Source organism: Xiphias gladius, chromosome 19 (genome assembly GCF_016859285.1).
Source record: "Xiphias gladius isolate SHS-SW01 ecotype Sanya breed wild chromosome 19, ASM1685928v1, whole genome shotgun sequence".
Classification (NCBI taxonomy): Eukaryota; Metazoa; Chordata; class Actinopteri; order Istiophoriformes; family Xiphiidae; genus Xiphias; species Xiphias gladius.
Window position 1 is genome coordinate 11,977,417 of NC_053418.1, and position 20,053 is coordinate 11,997,469.

The 20,053-nt window shown below is 45.5% G+C and overlaps 1 protein-coding gene across 1 annotated transcript in view; it reads right to left on the reverse strand.

Annotated features, from left to right (window-relative positions):
• The window catches only part of LOC120805599 (zinc finger SWIM domain-containing protein 6), a 42,395-nt gene that overhangs the window by 18,156 nt on the left and 4,186 nt on the right, over positions 1-20,053 (reverse strand). Inside the window, exon 2 of the mRNA XM_040155973.1 lies at positions 86-442. Coding sequence (XP_040011907.1) covers positions 86-442 — 357 coding nt within the window. The remainder of the gene's footprint in view (positions 1-85; positions 443-20,053) is intronic.

A 20,053-nucleotide genomic window follows, 5' to 3' on the forward strand; every position in this document is an offset into this window, starting at 1 on the left:
AGCAGGAATACAAACACAAACCCACACGATCACATGGTCTTAAACATCCTTCTTCACACACACTGGCACACACACTTTTCCTCACCGTGGACCTGGTTGATCTCCGAGTTCTGTGACAGAATCTCATCGGCCAGTTTCTGCGCGGTAGGCAGCACCTCTGTGTGGTGGACTGATATCAGGTACTGGACAAACTTCTGCAACTGGTCTCTGCTCATCTGGAACAGGGTTTCTGAGATGGGCAGGTGCAGTTTGACCTGCTCAGGCTTCCGTACTCTGTACAGCGACAGCGCCACTACATGGGCGCAGTAGAAGATGTCTTTGTTTCCACAGGTGCATGTTACCGCCGTGATCTTGCAGCGGTCGAAGCTGACGCTCACGCTGCAGACAAGCTCTGGGGATGAGGGTGTGGCGGGGTCCGTGACTGTGCCGCTCAGATGAAAACCTGAAAAAAGTGAGAAAGAAAATAAGTATAAGAGTTTCTTTTTTAAGTAGGATTTTAAAAAGGACAATGTATGTATGTAAAATGTATGTCGAGCTATCCTTCTGTTTTTCTCATCTCTTAAACAATCAGTCGATCATCAACAATTTTGATATTGATTAATCATTTAAAAACTTTTTGAGGAATTGCAACAACAAAAAACTGGCCTCGGGTTTTCAAATATAAATATTTGCTGGTTTTCCTTGTCTTCTATGATAGTGAGCTTAATATCTTTGGGTTTTGGACCGTTAGTCCAACAAACCATGCAATTTAGAATACATCAATTTGTGCTCTGGGAGATTGCGATGGGCTCTTTTAACTATTTTATGACATTTTTTTAGAACAAACCGCCATTAACTGACAATCAATTGTAAAAAATAATTGTTAAATGCAGGCTTGCAGCTCAACTTTATAACCAATCCTTGTTAAGAAAGGCATAGATAAGATCGTCTCTAGTCAGCCAACAGTTGGAAGTTTTGCCTAAACATTTATTAAATGAGAATTGGATGACCTGATCAACTAACTGAATGTGCCCTTTAGTAAATGACATTACTGAGTAAGAATGAACGCATTGCAGGAAGCAGCTGAACAATTATATGAAACAGACCCAGTTGGCCACAGTCACCTGCCAAAGGCCCCATGTTCTCTTATCATGAGAGCATGATCAAGACCAGCTGCAGTCCACTGTTATGACTCTGAGTGAGATTAAATCGGCCTGACAGAAATCTAGATGTGGGAACTCAGCTCGGCGATCCACTGCAAGAGGAATTGAGAAAGAGATGAGGAAGTGAGCAGTGAGTGCGGCTGTTACAGTATGAATAACACAGCCTCTTGTTTGAATATAATGTTTGATCTTATCCTGACTGCGCTATCTGGAGGCGCGGCTGGTCATTATGCGAGGATGAATATGAATGAGCAGGGCAGGGTCCCCGGCAGTTGCCTAAAACACACACTGATGAGCATATGAAAGAGACAAACGTGTACACACACACCGAGCCACAGCGTGAGATCATGCATTTATTAATAATGGGAGTGGTTAGGAGACATAGAGAGTAGCTTATGAATGCATTTATGTGCTCGGAGGAGATCTCTGAAATGCATGTGGACCAGGCAAAGACATACATCCCTTAAATATGTTTATCAAAAGGCTGAGTGTGCGCTTCGCTGTGATATCAAGCGTGAATTAACGCAGATATCAAAGCGTTTTCTGGGCCTCTACATTAGGTAAGAAGGGAGGGGCGGGAGTTGAATACTTCATAGGATATAGATGGAAATGAGTGGAGGGGTACATAGGCAAGCTGAACAGAGGTCAGCTCAAAGTAGCTTTTCTTCCTCCTTGATGGTTAAGGGGTCCAGTAAGAATGCAGGTGAAAAGGAAGGAAAATAGAGAAGGAAGTAAACAGGGTCGCAACCCTTGCCTACAGTGCTGGATGTGCCCTTAGGATGCATAAAAAAATAAAACAAGCTGGTGGTGGAGGCCTCATTTTTCTCCTCCACAGTGTCCCTACCGCTGTTTATAGAAACAGACCATCAGGCAAGCTGTTTAAATATTGCCTGCGTGAGTTAAACTTTATCCGAAATTCAAAAAGCTCCATTAACATGAATGTTGCAAACCTGCAACACTGCAAAGGCATCGCAACAGAAATAGCAATATTTTGTTATATGTGCCCTTTTGCTAAGCATAATCTGCAATACCAAGTGTGAAGAACTAAGTGTTGGCTGCAAATATCTAACAGTGCAGAACTACACTGAACATTGCCATGGAGATATGCTTTTCCCTTCTGAAAGCCAGCTGGCAGAGGAAGTACATGTTCGTTAACAATATCCACAGAAGAGGGGTGTGGATCGAATATGGCAGCCACTTGCATCTGCAGTGATCAAAGCCTATATGTCTACAGCTGTGGGAGAGAGAAAGAAAGAGCGAGAGAGAGAGAGAGAGAGAGAGAGAGAGAGAGTAAGTCACTCTTGAATAAGACAAAAAGGTTTACATGCTGCAGCTGGGTGTAGAATGGGGAGCTAACATATTTAGCTGTGTAAAACATACAAATAAGCAATGGCTTGCTGATACACTTAGTGTTCATATGAGTGTTTGCGCATGTTTGTGTGTGTGACACACGCTTGTGTTTCAAGAGTGGCCCCTGGTCCAGAGAGGGGAGAGAAAAAGAGAACATCAAAAACATGTGGGGCTGAGGGAGCTCAAAGACAAATCAATCTCTGATACAAACACTCACACACTTATCAGACTGTTGTGAAAGCAGCTGCACTTTCTTTTGCAAATGTTTGTCTTTTTCCCATAGAGAAAATAAACAGGAATACTTTATTTTTAAATTCAAAACACATGGAATATGAAAAACTAAAGAGAGATAAAAGACTTATGCTTTTGTTTGAAAGCAAAAGTCTGTTGTGTTTTCCTTTGCTTTAACAGACACTCTCACTCTATTGCCTTCCAAGCCCTTTTCATCCGTCCCTCCCTCCCTCCACATTCCCACAGCTCTTTCTCTCTCACTCTCTGACAGATGGGTAGGTAATGAGTTTCGCCTTTCCCCGTCCAATCGTCTGGGCACCAAAAACTGCCCCCCACGCCAAAAATGCCCTTTTAATTTAGCCAAGCGCTGAGTACAGGGATATTACTGTTTAGGTACACACACATGCACGCACGCATACACACACCTCCCATGACTCCTGGTTGGGTGGGTATGAAACCTTCAGTGTCTCATGTGCTAGCTATTAAAGAGCCGAGTTTCCCCCTCACCCAGTCCACCCAGCTCCCCTCCTCGACTGGTGCTCAGGGCTCTTTTCTGTGCATGTTCAAGAGGCCAGGGTTGGCTTTCAAAGTAACCATGGCGGCCATTTTTAGAACAAGGCCTCTGTGAGGTTGCCCTAGAAACCCCCTCTGACCGCCCTGGTGAAGTCACATTTGGCCCAAAGCGCTGTGTAAGGCAGTGAGAACAGTGTGTGTGAAAGAGTGGGCGAGAATGAGTGTATGTATAGTATATGTTCATCCCACAAAGGCCTGTGGACCACCCACACTCTTTGGGGGACACACATCAAAGCATTCTCCAAAATAGCCCCTCGCTCTACCTTTCTCTCTCGTTTTGAATTTGTACAAGTGCCGATAAGCCAGCATGCCCTCTCTTGACCAGCTAGGGCCACTTCTGTCTATTCAACAACAAGGGGCCCCAGAAATACCAGACTCCTGCTCTTATTTAAGGGAGGAAAGACCCAAACTAAGACCTGAAACTATTTCAACACAAGTACATCTGCTGTGATGGCAAAGTGCCACCTTTATATGCTCCCTATAAAACACAATTTAGCTTTCAACATGAAGGCAATCGGCGGGGATCAGGGCTGGGCCTCAAAGGTTTGCTTGTCTAAGCACAAAAGTGGCTTGTGTTCCAAAATCACTGGAGTAAATTAGATTGAGCAACATACATATATTTTTGCAATCAAATTAAGATTCCAAGTCAATGGAGAAATTTCAGACCCAGCAGCGGGAAGGTCATTAAGTTTATTGGTTGAATTGGTTCATGAGTGACTGTCACCTAAATCTAATGTGGCACCATGCAGTTCAGGCAGAACTCGTCCGTTGTATTTGTGTGCGTGTGCGTGTGCGTGTGTGTGAGATAGATTCTGTATACATGATTAATTTCAGTGCAAGAAATAAGATGAAGCAAATGGGCTGGTGTGAAAGCGAGTCAACAAAAGCAAACAGGGAGAAACAGAAAGAGCAAATAGATATTTAAGGCCCATTCGCCTGCGCCAATTCACTTTAGCCTTGAACATTAATCAAATTACCTCATGAGCTGCAGACAGATAGAGAGCAACACCTAAATCTGACTCTACCCTGCTAGGGTTTCTCTGATCCAGAGGGGACCACCTGCAGTATTTGGCGCTTCAACATGGGATTCTACTCTGTGTTGACCAAAGATAGCCTGCTCAAACTTCAGTGAGAAAAGGCTGCTGGACTGGGATCCAATCTGTTTAGTTGGATCGAACTGAGAGGCCCTACTGAAAGGAGATCTGAACCACAACTGAAGAAAAGCAAGGCTCTACAGCAGGTCGAGGAAGGGTCAAGAATTATTGGGCAACCCCCACCTCTAAAACAATCTCCATCCCACCCAAAACTAAAGGAGAATTCCCTTCATTGCGGTTCCTCAAACTGGCCCAATTAATAAGACTACAAAGACAAATGCAAGGCCTTTCAGCATCTTGTGAGTACGTCTGTGTGAGTAACAATGAGTACATGCCTATGTGGTCCTATAAGGAAGCACCCATACAGAGACTATAAACAGAGATCAATGCCGTTCTGCAGGAGACCTTGCTTCAGGCGTGTGTGTGCACGTGTGTCTGTCCTAGGTGTGGGACAGGCTAGAATAACACAGCTGAACTCCAGGGGCAGCCATATTTATGCCCTTAAACCCTCCGTTAGACCAAAAACCCTTTTTCTAGCCAGGTGTGTTTTGATCACCCGCACATCCGCACACGTGTGCACCAACCTACACGTACTGTGTCACAGTCTGAACGCTTATCGTGACAGACACAAACGAACACAAATTAGTGTTTTGAGATATTCTATGAATTTCAATGCTTTTGCTTTCGCTTGAGATTCTGACAGCAAAATCTGCATGCTAATTAGGGGGATGGCAGGGAGTGAATATCTGTATCTGTGTGTATCTGTGTGTGCGTGTGCGCGTGAGCATGTGCGCGCGTGTGTTTGTGTGTGAGCGTGTGTGTGTGTGTGTGAGCATGTAATGCGCACTGACGGCTTTGGGGGTGATTGGAGTTGTCATCAGCTGGCGGTTGAAATGACAGTTGACTACTGGGCTGCTGCCACTTAGTTGCCATGCGGTACATCAGGAATGACTTGCAATTTTCTAACTATCACTTTCAAAATGGATTTTAATTTTGCTGGACTGGGCCTGTCAGGCAGAGCTGGTGTGACTGCTCTCCTGACTGATCCCAAAGGTTGCCATTCAGGAGGCTGACCAGTACAGAAAAACAGCGAAGCCTCTGTTCAGGGATGTGATCGAGACAAGACAAAAAGGATAAAGTGATGAGAAAATGAGTTCTGTTGGTAACAGATAGAAGACCTGGTTGGAAGAAATATGAAATGCAGGGGGGAAAAAATCCTGACCATTCATAGTAACACAGACTTATCTTCTGGGCCTCTTGTTAAAGGAATAGTTTAATGTTTTGGGAAATATATTTTTGTGTTCTTGCTGAGAGGATTGACACAACTGTCATGTATCTACGGTAAATATGAATCTGGAGCCAGCAGCAGGTTACCTTAGCTTAGCACAAAGACTGGGAAGAAGGGGGCTCAGTTTATCCACCTACCAGGACCTCTAACATGGCATATCTTGTTTGTTTAATCCGTACAAAAACCAAATTGTAGAATCGACAAGTTATGGGTTTTATGGAGGTTATGTGCCAGACTATTTCCTGCCAAAGAGCAGCAACTTCCTGGTCTCTCTGCTAGTAGATAGATTTTGTTACCATTGAAGAAAGCCAGGCCCGATATTTTCCTCTGTTTTCAGTACTAAAGCTAAAATAAACTACCTAGCTATTTGCAGTAGCTTCATTACTGTATAAATAAAAGTGGTATCAATCTTCTCATCTAACTCTCGGCAAGAAAGAGTATATTTTCCAAAATGTCAAACTCTTCCTTTGAATGCAGATAACATAGTTTATATGCTTTTTATATGTTTTTGGTTGCATAAAATTTATATTTCTAACAGAGCAGGGTATGTTTGTCATACTTAACTATTAAACACTTCAGTCTAAAATTACTATTTGGTGTAATTTCAGAATGGCACCTGTGTGGTATTGGTTGAACTGTGCCTTGAGCCGTTATTCGACAAATCTCTGTTACTGGAGAAGCCAGTAGCCTTCTAATTCCGTCTCGTGGCTGTACATTAACTATACATTATCCCAATCCATGTGCAAGGTTCATTAGTGTGAATGAAATTACAGCTGGCTGGAAATGAATGCGCGTAATTAGCAGAGGTCTGTCCCAGTAGAGCCACACAAGCTATAGACGAATGTAATGGGATCCATTGAAAAGCCATTGTCTTCTAGTTCAGGGCTTGAGTATCTTTCTAATGACAAACCTATACAGTCGAGACATTACAGCACTAGCGAGGCGAGTCTAAGTCGAGATGAGCCAGTCCCTGTCGGTCAAGAAGGCGGCACAGAAGACATTGTAAAAAGAATAAACAAAGAATATGGCAATGCATGATTTTCATCGGTTTTGGAATGTGTGTTTGTGAGGTGGAAGCTGTGTTTGTTAGACCTTATGTATAATTTGCAAACAGAAAGTGTGCCAAATGACATTTGCTGTTCCTGTCAGAATTGATTACAGATGTGTTTCTGTTGCTTAATTTGAGCTTTGCCCTATAAAAATCATTTTGTGATGAATCTCTTTGATAAAACAGTTTTTGTGTCTTGACATCGAAGCTCAAAAACAGAAAAGGGGGGAAAAAAGGTAAAAACAGAACAAAATGTAGCATAACGATTCTGTAAAGCTAGCACAATACACAGACAAAAAGCCAATACTGTGGAAGCTAACATGGCTGAAAGTGGACAAGATTAATATGAATATGAAAATAGCTGGACACTAACAGCAATGGACTGAAAACTACAGCATGGCTGTTTGCGCACATGCGAATTTGTGTCTGTGTTTAGGTTCACTTATCCATGCCAGGAAATAACCTTACACTCTTTACCCTTCCCATTTTGTTTGGAAAGTCACACACTTCACCACACACACGCACACACACACACACACACACACACACACACACACACACACACACACACACACACACACACACAGACACACTTCCCCACCCTTTGACACACACTCATGATGCCTTCATGCATGCACGCATACTGGCTTCAGTGACTCCCTGCAGTCAACCTCCTTCTGCTCACAAACAGCCCCTCCTCCTTCCTTTTTCTCTCTCCAATAACTGACTCCTCCCCTGTTCCCCCCTCCCATGACACACACATACACACACACCCACCCACACACACATACACACTTACACTTACACACACACACACACACACACAAAACACAGAATGTTGCCTAGCCCTAAGCTGACCCGTTGTGTGTACTGACGTCACACACTAGACAAGGGAAGGCATCATTCCAGACAGACACACACACACGTGCACACCAACACACAAACACACACACAGGCCCCAGCCGAGGGGGAAGCTGCATTCCAGCACAGGCACACAGACACACAAACACACATCACCACGCCTGGCGGTGGGAAGCATGGGGAGCGCTCAGCTGTAGCGGGGAGGCGGGGAGGAGGGCTGGGGAGGCGAAGGGGGGAGTTTCAGAGGAGGGAGGAGGGAGCGATGGCTCGGAGCCAGTGTTCCTCTGAGCTCAGCACTTCCCCTTTCAGCTCCAGCCAGCCGCCAGTTTGCGTAACGCAGCCCATGCAGCCCTACCGGCTCATGCTTAACCCCTTCCTTCCTGGAGTCACTGAGGTCACACTCGCTGTTCTCTGTTCGGTGGCGCATGCCACATCCTGGTGTAAACCCAATCCCCTGGCCAACATCCCCCAGCATCCCCCGGCTCAGACTGTCCCATTATAGCACTGAGCACACTGGCCAATACTCATACTTCTACATGATTACCTGACGCAGATGGAAGCAGATACACAAGTGTACAAAGACACACAAACACCACAGAGAAATGATACGTTCATTACATTTGTTTGCATTATAAAATTACTAAGAGCAAAGCATGTGTAACGTGGGACAGGTATAGTATGTACCCACTGTATCTGTTCAGCTGTGTATCTGTTGACCTTCCAAGAGCTTATGTAGGCCAAAGTGTCCACTCTACCCACAGAGATGTGAGGCCTCGTACATCAGACGTGGCACCTCCACCCCTAAAAAGCCCAATGAAAAGTGTCACAGCTCACACTAACCACAGCAGACACAGTCCATGGCGGAGGGCTGGGCAGAGCAGAGGGGGGAGTGAATGAGGGAAGAGGGGTGGTTCTCTCACATTTAATATCACTTGACACGCGTCATCCAGCATCTCTCAAACAGCTGCTGAGCCTGTGTCAAAGCCGAAGCCCTGTCAAAGATGTTGCACACACATATACAAGGCGCACCTTGTATACACACACACACACACACACACACACACACACACACACACACACACACACACACACACACACACACACACACACACACACACACACACACACACACACACACAAACACACAAACACACAAATATAAAACAAAGGCAATCCAAAGAGAAATATCTAAGCCACCTGGCGCTGTGATCGACGGGCTGCTGCAGAGAATGGGAATAACCAGGATGAAGACAAGTGAGGAGAGAGGGGAGGAGGGGGATCACGAGAAAGGTTGAATATGTCTCTGCGGAATCGAGGTGGTCGATTCTCTTGCCTGCAGGCTATTCCTGTAAATATTGACGTTGATGTTAGGACCACTCTCTTAAGGATAAGCTATAAAGCAAGGGGGTTAGATTTACTTGGTGCAAACTGTAAGCATCTGAAATCAAACGCTACACTTGGCCTTCTGCGAGTGTGTTGAGAGGAAACAATGAGAGACTTTCAGGGTGAAGAGCTGCAACCACATGAGGGAACTGAGCTCTCTCAGTAGGTTTACAGCTAGTTCTTCTCCCCCTCTCTCTCTCTCTAGTTGGTTTAGGTTTCCACTCTCAAGCTAAAAGCAGGCAGCTGACATCAAAACCTTCAGAGAGACCCCTATTTCCCAGAAACAGCTCTCGTTTCATGTAAATAGCTGCCTTTCATGGCTACATTGAGATAAATTGCACCCTGCTGGACACGAGGGAGACAATGTTCCCCCTGGAGCCTCTTTTGTTGACATCTGTATGTGTTGCCATGACAACATGTCTGCCCACTGCAAGCGTGTATGTACGTGTGCGTTTGCATTCAGGGGTTGTATTTGTGGGGGCACACATGTGGGAAAACACAGACAATCACACAGGGAAGCGGGCAGGTCCACACACATAAAAACAAAAATGCAAATGCCTCTCTCATTCTTTCACAAACACACACAAGCAAAGCTGCACAAAAGCTTGCAAAGAATAATACATGAGCGTGACCAAAACACTGAATCAGGTTAGACTTGCTTCCCGCTACCATGTCCTCATGGGAGGCTGCAGGCACAGAACTTTATTACTAATCATCCTCATGTTAAAAAGGGCAAAACTAATCCAACTATGACAACGCCTTCTCCAAAACCCTCCAGAGGGTTTGTGTCCGGTCAACTGGGAATTAATCTGCTTGAGGAATGATACCTGAATTCATTTTAATACAAGTGGGTTAAAGATGCCAATCACCATTGCTCCGTAGACAGTCATCTCTGTCCATCTAACTTTATAAAGGCATTACTGTGATTGTCTGTGCACTCAAAGCATCTCCACATTGTTTGATCAAATTTGCTCAAGTTAGCATTTTCATAGATGACAGAAGAATAATTATATCTGTATGCAATTACGCTGATTATGTCTGTTCAGAGACTAGTGAAGTGAAGGACTATGTCACCTCTGAGACCACATGAAACAAAGGCCTACTGCTTTGTTTATATTTTACCACGTGTCTGTACTTTGAGATCCTCATTATGTTCATTTGGGATGCCAGAGTGCTGAAGGAGGCAAGGACAGGCGGTTTAATGGGGGATCAGGAGGGGTGTAGGGCACAACTGATGGGGTACATTCCCGGGGCCACGGCAACTGTACAGGAGGTTGAGGGTCTGCACATTAATCATATGGATAGAAAAGAATATGTGTACATGTGTATGTGTGTGAGAGAATCCCCTCCCATGGGCAAGTCAGCATTCACCCATGAAGTAGGTCAGTGAAATTTGCCCAAATTAGGTCAGTGGCAGTCAATGGGTGCCATCGTGGACAAGAGAAAGAATAAAAGGGAAAGAGAGAGGGAGGGAGAGTCTATAAGGTGGGGAGAACAGAACCAAGCGGCTTAATTCATCTTAGCTTTTACACTTACTTAATTACTGATGTGCTGTTCCATACAAAACAAACACACTCCAAACACACCAAAAAAAAAGAGCCTCAGAGTGAGGAACCAAAGCATAAAGATGTCTTTACAACTTTAAGCGGTCACTTTTTCTCCACTCAAACATCTCTGGTATCAGAATCCAGCGCATCCAAAGCCTGTTTTGATTGAAAATGTTTTTGAAAATCAGTCTGATTCGGTTACAGTGCTTAGGTTTGATTATTTAGCACCCTTCCTCCTCCCTCTACCCCCTTCAGCTGTTTGGATGGTAGCTTCTGTGTCATCTGCCTCTGTTTCTTCTAGCTTTTTCGTTCCCTATACTGAAGAAATTCACACTAAGAGAGAGGATGTTGTGTGTTGTTGCCAATAAATGGAGGAACAGAGGAACCTTTGAAGTCAGTGGCACGTTGTGATTTGCTTTCATCGTCCCGCATCTGTCAGTCAACAAGAGAAAACGTTACTCCAAAGGAATCTTATGCTGCTTTCCCGCACACCCATTTCCTCCCTCCAAACACACACACACACACACACACACACACACACACACACACACACACACACACACACACACACACACACACACAAACCAACACAAACAGAACAACATAAAAAGCAAGTACGACAAAAGCTTTATTGGGCATTAGGCGGATAGGGAGTGGGCTGAATAATAATCTGTGAGGAGCTGCAAGGTGTTCCAGAATATTCTGATGTTGCTTCAACTGGAGCAGACTGACTCTGCTTCTTCCTGCCTGCGCTTCCTTGGCCCACTTCCGCACAAAGGGAATGTGTGCGTGCACATCCCACTGTGGCTGTGGGTTGCTCTCTGAACTTTAATCTGTCACTCATCTCAGTGCAGTTGGGTGTCAAGAGAGGAGGAACAGCATTGACAGGTGTCTTCTGTGGGCAGTGTCTGTTCAGAGGAGCGATGGCATAACCTGGGCCTGCACCTGATCACACAAGCCTGCAGCTTTGCTGTGACAGCCACAGAGGCTGGGGAGGGGGGGACAAATGCTCTCCTCCCTGGGCAGCAATCAAACCCGAGCCCCCAGCTTGCCAGGAGATGTGACAAGGCCCACTTCCCCTTTCATTGTGCCCCCCCCCCCATCCTACCCTACTGCCAATCATGTGTCATGTGCTTCTCGTATGATGCATGCGTTTGTGTGCTGAGCGTATGTGTTTGTGCTGGGGCTAAGCTGTCAACACAAGTTAAAGAGATGTACACAAGCAAGAGTCGAGGAGACAAAGATACACACGAGGAGTCAAAGAGCTTTGCAGGAAGTGTTGATCCAGAAAAACAACCAAATGTACAAGCTGAATGTGGCTTGGAGTAAAGCGAGCTACAATGAGTTACAGTGACTAATGTTACTAGCCACAGAGAGAAAGATGCCTGGCTAAAGACGCTGGGTATGGGAGCCAGAGAACTGAACTGCAGCCAACCTGGATGAGGCCTCAGTCCATATAAGTTAGGACAGTACCAGAGGCCCAGCTACGGCCCGTCAGAGCAGGGAGGAGGAAAGAGGGGGAGCAAGCGAATTAGCAAGAAAGACAGAGTGAAAAAACAGAAAAAGAGAAAGAGAGAAGGCTGGCTTATAGGCAAAACACAGAGAGAGAAAGAGAGGGGTTTTGAGGCTTTTCAGCTCCAAAGTGGGATGGAGGGGGATGGTTGGAGGGAACCACTGAGAGTCAGGCAGAGCTGGAGCCGAGGCTCAGAGGCAGGGCCAGGACTGAACTGGGGCTGCTGAGAGAGGAGCCAGGGCTAGAGGCCAGAGGAAGGAGGGAGGGGGGCTGAGAATAGGAGGAGGCTGTGGCAGAGTTGGGGCCAGGGCCAGAGCCAGGGGCCCCAGCTTTAGATTTAGTCAGCTGTTCCCCTGGCCAGCAGCTGGAAGGAGGTAGGGAGAAAGAGGGAGGGGAGGTAGCATGGGAAGACAGCGCAGAGACGGGGGGGAGTTTTAACAGGGAAACAGAGTGAGAGGAGACGGAGGGGAGTAAGAAAGGAAAAAAAATAGCACGGTAATAGAGAGAGAGAGAGAGAGAGAAGGGAGAAAGAAGAGAGAAGGGGGAGATGGTGGTGGAGGTTTGGAAAGAGGACAGTGGAAAAGGCATTAGATTCCTATGAGAGAAAAAACAGCGTTGAGAGCAGACAGACTGACAGAAGGTGGTTAAGGCTCACTGGCTTCGCAACCACTCTTCCTCTCCTCCCTTGCCGGTTCTCCTGCTCCCTCATTCCTCTCTTCCCTTCCTCCATCCATCTCTCCATCCTCCTCCTCTCCTTCCGTCACTGCTGCGCTATTCTCTGGCTAGCTCCTTCTCAGCCAGTTGTGCTTCGGCTACAGCCCTGCTATTCATTACGCACGACCTGCAGGCATGACCCTAAACACACACCGAGATCCCAAACAGGTGCCCCACACACACACACACACACACACACACACATACACACACAGCAGTAAAGGGATCACACATGACTGAAGGGGGGAGGTACGCAGGGAGTGTAGACAGAAGGGCTGAAGTGAGAAGAGAGAGCTCTCTGTGGCTGCCTGAGAAGCACTGCAGCACAAACAACAAGGAAAGAGGGATGGAAAGAAGAGAAAACATTGAAAGAAGGAGCAAACGGGATGTAATTAACGCAAAAAGCGTACACACTTTGTTTCTGTAAAAGTGGTGAAATGAGATTTGGAGCAGGGGACTGAAGGGTGAGGGTTTACCATTGGGGCAAGCAGACGCTGCTAGCAAAGCACTTTATGGCCTATTATATTCCATTCAGATGGACCAGGCGTCTGCGATAAAAGCATTTAGTCTGTGCGTTAGTGAGTGACTCAGCAGTTGGAGCCTTCACAGGTGGACCCCCTCATAACTACACAATGCATATCAATGAAGTGGCCCACTCACTGCATATGGATCACTCACTCCCACACTTCTGCCTCTTTTTTTTCCCTCCTCCATCTCCACCCACACAGCCTTTTCCTCCTCAGCCTTTCACACCTCCTTGTGGAGACACTCTACCTGTCTGTTGTTTATTCCCTTTCCAGGTGGACTGAAGTAATTCCACCTGCCCTTCGGTATAAAAGACTTGATGAGGACAGCATCCAATAAGGCAGGAAATATGAAGATGTGGGAGAGAATGAATGGCAGCGGTGTGCTCCAAAAATAAACAAAGAGCCTAACAAATGCATTTTTGTACATTTTTATTTGACTTTTTCTCAAAATAATGGGACATATCTGTGCATGGCTGGAATCGCTGACACACTTCCTCTACTCCCTTTTCCCCTCATTTAGTGATGAGATGGCAGACAGCCCCCCCCCCCCCCCATTGCTTTCTCTCCATCACTCTCTTGTCTCTCTATGGCTCTACCTCCACCCATTTGCTCTTTCCTCTTTGTTTTACCTCTGTGCCTCTCCATCCCCTGCTCTCCTCCCCTTGGTGTGGTTAATGGCACACGGATCCAGCATGGAATATAGATCAGTGTGAGATGGATGGGGCACCAGGAGCTCCGGCCAGTCCCGCAGGTCCCAGACCAAAGATTAACTAAATATTAGCTGACAGGAAGAGAGAGAGGCAGGGACACAGCTGCAGCTGCTAGTGCCACTGCCGGGCAGAACAAACGATAGAGACTTTTTTTAACCCCCTTTGCTCTTGGGAGAGAGAGAGAGAGAGACACGCAATAAACACACAAGTGATGCAAAAATACACACAACACATTGGGGTATACATATGTACGCCCATGCTATCAGAGGTACCCTGGGAGAAGAAGTCCAGTAATAACATTCCCTCCTCCCACTCTCTGCCCTGCCAAGGCGGATGGCGAGGGGGAAAAAAAAGGAATAAATCTTTATTAGGCAATGCGTCCCTGCTTTATCGATCGCTTTGCTCCTTTCCTCCCCTCCTCCCTCTCCAGCCCCCTCTTTTTCTCTCCCCTCCTTTTGTTATTTTAGGCATGTGTCTGCCATCCCGTCCAATTGAGTCAGGCTGTATATCAGAGAGGACCATTACCCATGTCTCCCTGGGCTGGGCTGTCACTGGCTGCGAGGGGAGTAGGAGGTGAGGTGATGTAGCCACCCGGGAGGGACAGCTAGCTGGCTAACCGCTAGCCAGACAGCCAGACAGACAGACAGGTAGCCCTTCAGCAGGCTTTTGGGCAAGAATGCAGACAGACTGGGTGGCAATAATACACGATGGCAGACAGAATCCTCAACAATGCCAAGTAAAAACATATGGCCGGGTATGGTTTCAAATTTCTCGTTATTTATGCTGATACCCCAGTGCAGATATGAAAGCAATATTTTTTTTATGCCTTCTCTTGAGAATTAAATGCAGGGTTTTCAACAAAACTCCCTTTTTTCAAACAGCAGACGCCAAACCCCTCAGATATTAAATACTGTCTAAAAACAAGCAGCCATATAAGGACTTTGTCTATATAAAATAGTCTATAGGTGGCAACATTTTGATTTAAATCAGGAACTATCTGATCAAAGAGTAAGTAAACAACATTATGAATAGGATCAGGCATTCATCGACAGCTTTTGGTACTTGACAGTTTTAAAGACTTGGCCTGCAACAACCAAAAAAGTATTGAGGTGAGGAGTGCAAAGCATCAGCATGAGGATCATTTAAAAACTTCAGAGAAAGATATCACAGCAAATAAGCCGAGTCCTGCTGTCCTGTCCTCTCCTAATTCCAGACAGCGGTAAACAGACAGCTTCTAAATGTAGAAATGGTGATAGCCCCTGAGGTCTGGATGCAGACTGCTAACACTAAGCACAGCACAGAGAGCAGGCGCTAGCTAGCTGGCTAGCCTTCCTTTGGGAGTTTAGACACAGGAAGCACTATGGAAACATGCTGTAGCTAGATAGGGGCAGTGTAAATAAGATATGAGTTTCTATTGCCTGGCTTGGGAAATGAAACTGGAAAATTGAGAAGGGCAGAAAAAGAGATGATTAGAGCATATAAACACAAGGAAGGAATGCATGAACGAGGAGGATAGGCACAGGTATGGAGTGATTAGGAGTGGAAGAGCAAGAAATTAAGACGACAGGGAGATGAAGGGCAAGAATGAGGTAAGAGACAACCAAACAAGGAAGGAAATCAGCAAGAACAGAAAAAAAAGAAAGAACTCCTTCAAGACAAAACTCTTTAGAATACAAACTAAATTCCAGAGTCAGTTGAAAGCCTTCCTCTCCTTCCCTTTGAATCTCTTGCATTCTCTTTCTTTGTCTGTCTCTCTGTCTCTCATGCCTTGAGAGCCTTTCTAGCTCTATTCAGCCTTGCTCTGCCACAGAGCAGTGAATGCATGTCTCACATGCCACACAGCCACGACATCGTTGGACCAGGCACAGCCAGAGGCTCTCTCTGGACCTCCTCCCCTGCATAACTCATACAGCACTTGGGCCCGCCGGGTAAGAGGAGAGAAGGGGGTAGACTCCCCCTCTCAATCTGGCTCAGATTCCCGACTGCTCTACAAAAGGACTAAAAAAAAAAAAAAACTGGGCGTATATATAGTGTTCCCTCTCGGACTGATCTCTCAGGTGAGAAATTGCTTATTGGAAAAAGCAAAAGACACATGCTCACCTTCAATCAAGCAAGCAATCTTTTCTTTTGGTCAGGTGCTGTTTATTTGAAAACAATGTGAGCATGGGCCAGTCTTTCAAGCATAGCGATCGGCCACTGGAGGGACAGTCTGACCAGATTGACCTTTGACTTTAGTAAATCCCTGGGGGTCAAGGAAAGAGGTCAACATTGGGCCAGCTCAGTGCTGGCGGAGGGACCAGTCGATGAGTGAACACCTCTGTTGGTGTTCGTGTGCGCATCTGTGTGTGTGTGTGTGTGTGTGTGTTTGTGTGTGATATGGGTCAGTGGCAGGTAAACCCTCATCCTCTGCTGTTGTTTATTCTACGGCGCCTAGTCACTGGCGCCCCGGCACCATTGAGGCAAGTGTGTGTCTTGAAGCATGTGTGCAAGCAAGTGTGTGTGCATGCAGGAGTGGGAATGAGATACGGTGTGAATGATGACAGACGGGAATGTCATCCACCCTCTTATCATTAACATGCCTCACCTTTATTCACCCTGACACACACAGCCATAAACACGCTCACCAAGCCATTAACACACAAAGTCATACACGCACATGCTGGTATTCACACACAGATAAAAACGGGGTGAAAGAGTCTCGCTTTACTTACAGTGCTGTGTAAGTATTTCATGGGGCATATTTCTGTCCCAGAAGCAGCTTGAGAGGACAAATTCACACTCCAATCTTAACGCAGCAATCATTTACAATAACTTCAAGAGGTGGTTTGTCGCAACAGAAAAAGATCCTTGTGACCTCGGTGGTCTTTTTTCGGCAGGCAGGGGCTAGGGGTAAAAGTTGGCTTAAAATAGATCAACATAATGTAAAGAAATATTTAAGCGCTGCAAGCCAAAGTCAAGATATTCTTTGCTGCGCCCTGCATTTTTGTCTGGGATAGATAAAAAAGATTGCCCTTAATCTGGGACACCAGCAGGTAACTTTCTACTCTTAAGCAAAGTGTATAGTAATTATGTGCACATACACACAAATACACACACATACAAAAATTGTTTGTAGTCTTTGGGCTGATCCAAAGCTGTCTGGGGAGAAACAGCTGTTGGCCAAACTGCACAGAGAGGCTCTGTTCTGTAGCAGCAGTGAAGGCATGTGTAGTCTAACACATATTCTCATATTTATGTAGTAAATGCACACACACAGACACACAGACACACAGACACACACACACACACACACACACACACACACACACACACACACACACACACACACACACACACACAGTATACCTACATTGAACCTTCCACTGCAGTAAGCAGAGTCTTGGACTGCTTTGTGCTTATTTCAGCAGCCCATTGGTGCAAAGACGAATTCATTAAAAAGAAAAAAAAAAGTGAAGGGGAGCATCAGATAGGAGAACGCTGAGTATTGCATTCCCCTGTTGTTATTATTGCCAAATCGAAAAGAGAAAGGCGGCTGGTAATAAAAGTCATTAAATGAAATAGAAAAAACAGCCTTTAATAGGGCCTTGTCATTGTGGATTAAGTAGCCTTTCTATCGCCCCTTCCCTCTGCTTCATTCCCTGTGCTCACAGAGAAGAGAGGGGCAGGAGCTCTGTGGCAGGAGGACTGGATTCCTAGACAGAGTCAGCCAGCCGAGGAGCTGTGCTGACGCACACCCAGCAGCCACAGTCTGGGACAGGAGACAAGTCAAGCTGGAACAGGGACTGTGGCAGACATTAGAGAGCTCATGCTGGAACTTTATTACTTTAACTAGTTTATTTTAACAGGGGTAACGCATGCTGATCTTGTACAGGGAGCGTCTCTGAAAATATGCCAGTATTAGCGTGCAGGGTGATTTTGAAGCAAGTTCTTTGGCCAGCTTGGTAACAGGACCAGGGAGGTCGCCGGGGCTGGAAATGGGAATGGTGATTTAAGAGGGGCAGGGAGGAAACAGCTATGTCTGGGACCAGGAATGGAACTGGGAGGGAGGCTGGCTCCAGTCAGGTGGAAGGACTGGAAGTAATGCAGAAATTAGTCCTAGCTTTAGATGGCAGAAGGACTGTCTAATGGTAGATCTTGGGTACAGTCTTGGAAATGTGATGAGCAGGACACAGTTATGGCTGGGTGTAGAAGATGGAACATGGCTGGCTAAAGGAAGTGATGGTGTGTGGTGGGAATAATCTGTTTTGGGGCACATCTGGATCTGGGAATGGGTTTGGTTAGAGTTTGGAGTTGGGGCTGTGACAAGCACTGGGACCTTCTGGAAACTTATGATGGCCTGGGAACATGACAGAGCCAGCAGAAGAACCAGTGGTCATCTATCACTTCATTAGTACAGCACAGCAATGTCAGAGTCTGCTTTATGGGTTCCATACTTGAGGCGGCGAACCAGACCGAAAACTGGCAAGCGCTGACTGTCTGTAAGTGATTGAAGGATGAAACTGAGCTCGAGCTGAAACTCATTATGAGCAGAATGAAAGTAATTATCACATAAACACATTTTAGATTTACAGTGATGCTTACGCTGCCTTCACTTTACATGGAGAATGTTCAATGCAACAAGAGATGAACAAAAACTCATTTTCCTGGACCATTTATAAATCCAGATGTTATCCAACATCAAACAATATTACATAATAAACAATAGTGATATTAAAATGAAAACATTAACAAATATATATAAAATACACAATCTTTTGTCTATATAAACATCTGCACAGCCACATTTGCATGCAAACACACTCATGAAAAGAGTCTAAGCTAACATGTTTCCATTACCCGACAGCTGGAATGTATCCTATCTTCTTTCCATTCAACCAACAGAACGGGACAAAGGCCTGGAATCTGTTTCTCTCAGTCTCTCAGATACACACATTCAGAGAGAGCCCTTTCCCTAAAGACTCCATGTCTCTCCACATGGATGCAGTTGCTGCCCCTCTCTCTCTCCCTCTTGGACAGCCAGATGTTTACACTAGCTCCAAGCTCAGCCATGTTTCCATGATGATACAAGCCCGGGGTTAGTCACACGGCTGGGGTAGACCTCAGACACTGAATCCAGGATCATTGCTCCTTCAACACTCTCACCTTCGAGCTTGGTCTACAAACAACATCTGACTTTAAGGTTTCAAAAAATGTAAAAACTCCTAAGTCATATTGTGTCAGTATCTCTTTAAGTCCTGAGTCACAAGTTGAGTCTCTTTACAAGATATTGGTTTCCCACAGACTAACAGCATATTCGGAAGCGTTCTGTCTCGCTCTGTCTTTGGTGGTAAGAATGTGGGCTCATTCTCAACGGGCATTGTAAAAAGATAAAGGAACTCTCTAACCTAACAGGAAAATAAAACCAGATCCACCCACATGAAAAGAAACAGCCCACACACAAACAGAAAGAATAAGCCCTCACCCACCAAAAACCCAGCTCGGCCTGATAGCGTCTCACAGACAACATGCTCATGCAAGATTTACGTTTCGCATCTTAAATTCTGCACCTTCATGGACAAAATGCCTGAAATGTCAATGTGGGTTCTCAAGAAGCCCTTTGAAAGGCCTTGTGAATTCTCAGTTCAAAAAGAGAGTGCAGAGTAAAAAGTGTGTGTATATTTGTATTATTGCACAAACATGCTCAGTGTTACTTCAACTTTGTAAGTGGCACAGATTTCTCTTTGGTATTTGGCTTACGGCTTTGTCACACAAACAATAACCTACTACTGTGTGCAAATATTCTTTGTTTTATCGGCCCCTTTGTTCTATGGGTGTTGTCTGTGTCTGCGCGTTGGATTGTAGTAAATTATGTCTGATACTGCCATGGTTCTGCCTGAATGCTAAGTACATACATATTTAAACTCAATAAGAAATGACATATGGCTCTACAGCTCCTCTAGTAGTACAACAAAAGTACGGTTTTTAGGGGCTAAACATAAAGTTTAGCAGAGTCTGTGCTATGATATTCACCGCCCGTGTTACATTGGGGAACAGGTTAAAAAACAGGGAACCACCAGCCGGGTTGTTATTTCA